General features: G+C 33.9%; 1 protein-coding gene across 1 annotated transcript in view; it reads left to right on the top strand.

Annotated features, from left to right (window-relative positions):
* Positions 1 to 3,776, top strand: part of LOC106465555 (dnaJ homolog subfamily B member 6-B-like) — a 37,164-nt gene extending 33,388 nt beyond the window's left edge. Inside the window, exons 7-8 of the mRNA XM_013925779.2 lie at positions 1,133 to 1,255; positions 3,329 to 3,776. Coding sequence (XP_013781233.1) covers positions 1,133 to 1,255; positions 3,329 to 3,425 — 220 coding nt within the window. The 3' untranslated portion in view covers positions 3,426 to 3,776. The remainder of the gene's footprint in view (positions 1 to 1,132; positions 1,256 to 3,328) is intronic.
* Positions 3,777 to 7,565: the final 3,789 nt, after the last annotated feature.

The following is a 7,565-nucleotide window of genomic DNA, read 5'->3' as shown; positions in this document are numbered from 1 at the left end:
TGATATACTTGAGGTGTTATTTTTTTCCTGGTGTAATGATATACTTGAGGTGTTATTTTTTTCCTGGTGTAATGATATACTTGAGGTGTTATTTTTTTCCTGGCGAAATGATATCCTTGAGGTGTTATTTTTTTCCTTGTGTAATGATATACTTGAGGTGTTATTTTTTTCCTGATGTATGATCTTCTTGAGATGATAAATTCTGGTTCAGTGAAATATTTGAGGTGATAATTTTTGTTTGGTGAGCAACCTACTGGAGGTGATACTTTTTGTTTGGTGGGCAACCTACTGGAGGTGATACTTTTGTTTGGTGAGCAACCTACTGGAGGTGATACTTTTTGTCTGGTGGGCAACCTACTGGAGGTGATACTTTTGTTTGGTGAGCAACCTACTGGAGGTGATACTTTTGTTTGGTGGGCAACCTACTGGAGGTGATACTTTTGTTTGGTAGTAGGTTGCTCACCAAACAAAAAGTATCACCTCCAGTAGGTTGCTCACCAAACAAAAAGTATCACCTCCAGTAGGTTGCTCACCAAACAAAAAGTTCACCTCCAGTAGGTTGCTCACCAAACAAAAAGTATCACCTCCGGCAACCTACTGGAGGTGATACTTTTTGTTTGGTGGGCAACCTACTGGAGGTGATAATTTTTGTTTGGTGAGCAACCTACTGGAGGTGATAATTTTTGTTTGGTGAGCAACCTACTGGAGGTGATACTTTTTGTTTGGTGAGCAACCTACTGGAGGTGATACTTTTTTGGTATGTGATGTATTTGAAATGATATTTTGTAGTGTACTGCTATACTTAAGGTGATAATTATATGGTATGTCTATTTGATTGAAGTTGCATTTTAAGGTGTAGATAAGTCGCCTGTTAAAAACCTGAAATAGGTTTTAAAGTGACATATTGATCTGGTCTTTATGAAGTTGACAAATGATTAGTGTATAAAGAGGTGACAGCAAGGATGCTTGCTATTATGAATTTTTCTGTTAACATACAGAGACAGTTATTATGCTTGTATAATAGTTGTTGCACCTTCGTATATGTGTGTGTAGTAAGGTTTGATGTTTAATTATCCTTCCCTGTTAAAGATATTAACAGTGTTTCTGACTGCATGGTCTTAATGTTTTGTAGGTTTACAAGTTTTAGTAGCTCGTCAATTGCTAGTGGTTTTAACACTGGCTCAGTACAGGCAGGGGTCAAGAAAACTTCCAAATCAACTCGAATTGTAAATGGGAAAAGAATAGAAACAACAAAGTAAGTATTAGTGTTTTAAGATATTGCTCCAATAATTCAGGCATGAAAATATTTATTTTTTATTACAACGAATATTGAAGTTGTATGTTTTCAACTCATCAGGTATTGTTAATGATGATGATATTATGTTTTGCAGTTTAATGAATATTCTTATTTTGAGGTTTGATGCAGATTTTGTGTTTCGAGGCTCTTCTCTGATTCAATAAACGCTGAAAAGTAGAACTTTCGTGAAACATGGAATGTGTTTGTTACACAGCCACTTAAAGAGTATCACTGAGAATTGTTTGGTGTTTTTAAAACCACTTATTCTTCTGTAGCTCAAACAATTAAAGTGTATAGTCCCAAAATAATTACAAAAGGAGCATTGTTACATGTACAGCTTAGCATTTCATATAGCTACAAGATAGCGTGTTAGCTGAAATTTGAAAATATGGATACAGTGCTGAATTTGGAGGTTCACGTCTTTGTTCTGTAAACCATTAAAACTTCCATGAACCATGAACTTCCAATATGCATTATTTTGAAAAAACAGCAGCAATATATTTTGTTGATAGGATTTATTAGTATATTAGCTAGAGATTGACGTTGAAATTGGCCTCAAGTACCAGTTTGCCTACCTATGTGATCTACTGTGTAGGTTGACCAGACACCTTTTGTGCCTTAATGAGTGAAAATGACTCGTCATATTAAAGATTGCTTCAAATGATGCTACTTGATGTGGTTTTTAACTCCATAAAACTTAAACTTAAGTTTGTGCAAGTGGAACCTGATAATTAGTGTGGATTTATCTTTGTCACATACTAAATGAACATCACCTTCAATCTCATTATGGCTGACATTACCACTGACAGTAGCTACCAATTTAGAACTAACAGTAACTGTATCAATTAAGCAATAACAGTAATTGTAGTGATTTAGCCCTAACAGAAGCTAACAACTTAGCACTAACAGTAATGGTAGCAATTTGGCACTAACAGTAACTGAAGATATGGGGAACTTTTGAAAAGTTCTCAATTAGATGAGTGTACAAATTCTCCATACATATTCATTTTAAACAGTTTGTGATATCTAAGTTCTATGTTTTTTTATCTAGTGAAAGGACTGGTTCTTTTATAATTATAATGTACATTGAAAGTGTCAGGACTAGCTTTTGTATCAGTGATCTTAAAATGTCAGGGCTGCACATTTTCACATATAGAACTTTCTATTAAAGTGTAAGGATTTAACCAAATAAGGGCTGGCTTCCAAAAATTATAGTTTAAAAACAAGTTATTTTAAATTGGTAAAAACCTGCTCTAATAGCAAAGCTTACGTTTTTGAGTACTAGAGCTTATTTATTGAAACAAGCACATCTTTATTTTAAAATGTTAGGGCCTATCTTGTAAACAATTAAAACCTGCTTTGCATTGGTCAGAGCTGATTCTTTCAAACAACAAAGCTTTCATTGGGGTAAAGCTTGACTTATAAACACAAGTTTCTTATGAAATGTAATAAAAATGACTTTAAACATACAAATCCTAGCTTTATAAAGAGTGGGGCATATTATTTAAATACATAAAGACTGGCTTTAAAGTAACAGGATTAGTTACTTTATACAGTTTCAAAAATCTTTTATACAAGTTATAAAACACATTTACTGGTATTTGTTATTAAGATGTCTAATTATTTTATTTCTTATGAAATGTAATAAAAATTACTTTAAACATACAAATCCTGGTTTTATAAAGAGTGGGGCATATTATTTAAATACATAAAGACTGGCTTTAAAGTAACAGGATTAGTTACTTTACACAGTTTGAAAAATCTTTTATACAAGTTATAAAACACATTTACTGGTATTTGTTATTAAGATGTCTAATTATTTTATTTCTTATGAAATGTAATAAAAATGACTTTAAACATACAAATCCTGGTTTTATAAAGAGTGGGGCATATTATTTAAATACATAAAGACTGGCTTTAAAGTAACAGGATTAGTTACTTTATACAGTTTGAAAAATCTTTTATACAAGTTATAAAAACACATTTACTGGTATTTGTTATTAAGATGTCTAATTATTTTATTTCTCGCAGAGTCACTGAAAATGGTGTAGAAACTGTGACGGTGCGCGAAGATGGAGTGTTAAAGAAAAGAGTAGTAAATGGAGTACCTCAAGCTATACAGTACTAAAGTAAATTTCAGGAGTTGATTTTGTGAAGAAAATATACAAATGAATCGCATTAGGATCATAAAAGAAAAAATTTCTAATGTAAATTACACTGAAATACTTTGTTTTATCAAGTTCTTATCTTTATTGTATCTAGAGTTTTCTTTCTGTATATTCAAGCTAAGATAAACTTTTGACAAGTGAGTTCTTAAGATTTGTTTCTCATTCCTTGATATTTGTGATACTTTCACACATCTACTATAAATTAAAAAGTATGAAATATGAGTGTATTCACATGTTTAGTTGGTAAGGACCAAAACAGGCTTTTGTAAATTTAAGTCTAGATTCCAATAAATTATGTGTTGAGTCTTGTTGGCATGTTTTTATTGTACTTCTTTCTGTTTTCTTTGAATCCCTTACACTATCTTTGGCCAGGTGGTTAGGGGACATTGACTAGCAATCTGAGAGTTGCAGGTTCAAATTCCCGTCCCACCAAACATGCTTGTCCTTCCTTTCAGCCCAAACACTTCAAAAGCAATGTTACGTAACTCAGGGTATGCTGTTTACATGATGTGCAACAAATTCAGTAAAGATTTGGCTAATGACCTAGCTGTATGTCTAGGTGGAAATGTTTCCTCCAGAAAAGTATGATATATATTAGCATGAAGTAGCCTCAATGGATGTATAGCTGCTTAAAATACACTGCTTAGGAGAGATATCAAAACCAAAAGGTTGAAATGGGCATCAGGTGATCATACTTTAAACAATGGGATGATGAAACCTGGATGAGGATGCTTTATAGGTAAATTTAAAATGTTTAGCAAAAGTCAATGATAATTTGTTTGATGATATAGAGGAGAGTGGTATCATGGGCAACATTTGCAGGGAATCATGTTGGTTGACCAATACAAATGTGGGCTGCATCTCAGCGAATGGTGTTTGAGATGACACAAAATTGATGGCAACTTGACTGCTGACAGGATCAAGACCTGTTGGGCAGGGACTTATGGTAAATATTTTATCTTAGTGTATGAATACGAACAGATTTTAGTCAGTGGACCGTCATTGTTATGTTGTATCTGAATCACTATTTGGTAATTAAATTTTTGAGCTTTGTAGCACATTCATGACTCAATTTTCAATTGCTTGGGATAGACAATAGAACACCTCCTCCTCCATTCTGTAGCTTCTGTTCCAGTAATAAAATCTGATAACCTAAAACTATAAGTATATGTAAGGTTAACTTAATTATTGGAACAGAATGACCCTTTTAAAAGTGTATATGGATATAGAAAACACTTCCTTTCATGCCAATTTGAAGGAGATCACGTGTTCACTTGACCAAGCAGTTCTACCATCTTAGTGGTTAATTTAATGGTGATCATGAACTTTAAACCCATCAGCTAATCAACCAGGCCAATGAATTGTAAATATCCTGGTTAAATAGACAACAGCTAATTATCATTCTTTTAATTTTTCACTGTGTTAAAAGAGGAATTTTCCACAAAGGATTTTCTAAAAGGGGAGGTCAACTGATAAGTATGCTAAAACTTGCCAACAAAATCGCCAACCTTACTTGGGGACCAGACCATGAGTGCCCTGTCTTGCAATCACTAATTCTATGAAATGCTGAAGCTACCAAAGCCAAGTTCACCTTATGAGTTAGTGATCCATGCTTACCCAATAACTCTTAAAGTATGGAGGGATAGAGCCAGAGTGAAAATGAAGTGAATATTGGTGTACAGCAGTTGTTTCTGAAACTTATGATGCGGTTGTTCAAACACATTGAAAATAATAATAATGTCTGTTAAAATATAATTTACTGAAGCTTTAAAGTGTCAAAAGTTTAAATTAGATATTAATTAGGTCCTACATAGGCAAAATGAAACAGTAAAGTTTTAGCAAAGGTGGGGGACATATTAATAAGCCATCTGCCCTGGTTAAACTTGGTGGAGAATTTATCCATTTCATTTCCTATAATATAACTATTAAAAAAATAAACCAGTTGATTTTTTTATAGCCAGTTAGTTATGATGCTCGACTCTACAATTTGCGAATCATGAGTTATAATCCTGTCACTGAACATTCTCACCTTTTCAGGGGGGGTTATAACATGACAGTCAGTTCCACTTTCCATTGGTAAAAAGAGTACCCTTAAGAGTTGTTGGTGGATGGTATTAAATAACTGCCTTCCCTCTAGTCTATTATTCCTAAATTAGAGATGGGAAGGGTACCACAGATAACCCTTGAGTACCTTTGCACAAAATTAAAAAAATACAATTTCAGGGGAGGAGGAGGAGACACTTGCCTCTTTTCTTCCACATGAGGCTACCCATGCACCCCTTGTGTGGACCAATGGTTATACTTTACCATTTTTACTCTGACATATCAAACAGGGTGAGCTTCAGATCATAATTGATATCAAATCTCTCCCTTTACAATCTGCCAGTTAAATAGTAACGAGGGATCTTCAGAAATCATGTTTTAAGTATTAATTACCTATCAAACACCAGTAATTTTATCTTTCAGGTAGAATCTGACAAATGGCATAAGGCTCAAACAGAAAATACATTATGGCATAAATATGAGTTCTCTGTGTTTGAAGAGAAAGATTAAATGTAATGTAAGCAAAGTGAAAAAGCAATATTTATTTATTCAAATCAATTAAGAAAGTGAGTCATTGTAATGAAAGGCAATTCTTTTAATGGGCTTTGGGTCAGTCTAAATCCATGCAGCTGATGGTCATTCCAACAGAACAGATAAGGGGTGATATATTCTTAAAGTATCACTTGGAAGTAGTTTATTTTACTTTACAGCAATCATTCTCATGAGAAAGCACATGTGACACCATAGGGAATAACCCAGAACAAACTACAAACGAAATGAATCTAGCCATGTTCCTTGACCAATATTCTTGATGGATGATTTCTTTGATTTTCCACATCTAAGCTACCTCATTCAAATCTGTTGCACCTCATCCCCGAACTTTGTTGATGGATCTTCATGCTTCAGGTGGTGATCTTCCTTCCATCCACTTTATGTCCTGTACTTGACAATGCTACTCAGGATAGGTGGTTGTTGAAGCATGGGACTTTGGGTTATAATTGTTAGGGTGATCTCAGGGCTCCAGTTCTGTTTGTCATTCAGTCTGTGACCAGAAACATTTGGATAGTGATGGAGGATGATGTCCCTACATCCATTTTGGTAAACTTTTGATGGCCTTGATGCTGTTTACTACGTGGATAAAGCCAAAGTTGTTGATGCTGATAAAGTTTGGCCCTTCTGGTGCTTAGATCATCTCTGGCTGGAAGTTAGTCCTGGACAATTCTTGAGCTTTAGGATATAATGATCCCATTGAAGGTGCAGAAATGATAAACATTGGCAATATTCCATTAAAGTACATCTTCTTCAGGGCACTTTATGGTTTTTTTGATTGTCCTGAAACATACACTACTGAATGTAGATTTCACATTTCATAGATAATTTTTACCCACTCATGAACATTTTGTTTTGATCCAATCAAAAATGTTCTTTGCTACTACAACTAAAAATATCAAGTCAAACTGTGATTTTGCCTCAAATTCCAGCTCATTTATTACTCTTTTTATCTTCAACGGAACTCCACTACCTGCCAAATATTTCAGTTTTGAATTTGAAAACAATCTCTCACCAGCATTAATGAAAATATGAAGTACGTCATATATATTTAAATAATGCCTCACAAGTCAGTAATTACAGTTTGCTTAACATCTCATTGTTTTAACATTCAGATCAAATCGCTTATTTTAATCAATATGTGACACAACATTTGTTTTTTGTGTAGTTGTCATATAACCCTGATTAATGACTTTATGTAATATCCATATACGTAACACCAAACACATAAGAATGTTCATACACATTTATTGATATCTACATATATCTTCACTTCACATATCATAATATACGTATATTAGTAACATTAGTCAGATTACCTCTGGTTTATGCGCCATTATCATGGTAACCAAGAGGGACTACCTTAGCTCTCTCTGTCTTGATAGCTATGGTACCATAACGAGCTGTCATATGTAAAGAGTAGCACTCAGGTGAGATTTGAAGCCAATGATTGATTTCCTAAAAGCAAGTGTTTTGCGCTCTGCTTGGGAGAAGGTGTCTAGTCTAAG

Source organism: Limulus polyphemus, unplaced genomic scaffold (genome assembly GCF_000517525.1).
Source record: "Limulus polyphemus unplaced genomic scaffold, Limulus_polyphemus-2.1.2 Scaffold1980, whole genome shotgun sequence".
Classification (NCBI taxonomy): domain Eukaryota; kingdom Metazoa; phylum Arthropoda; class Merostomata; order Xiphosura; family Limulidae; genus Limulus; species Limulus polyphemus.
This window is presented reverse-complemented; position numbering and strand designations above follow the sequence as displayed.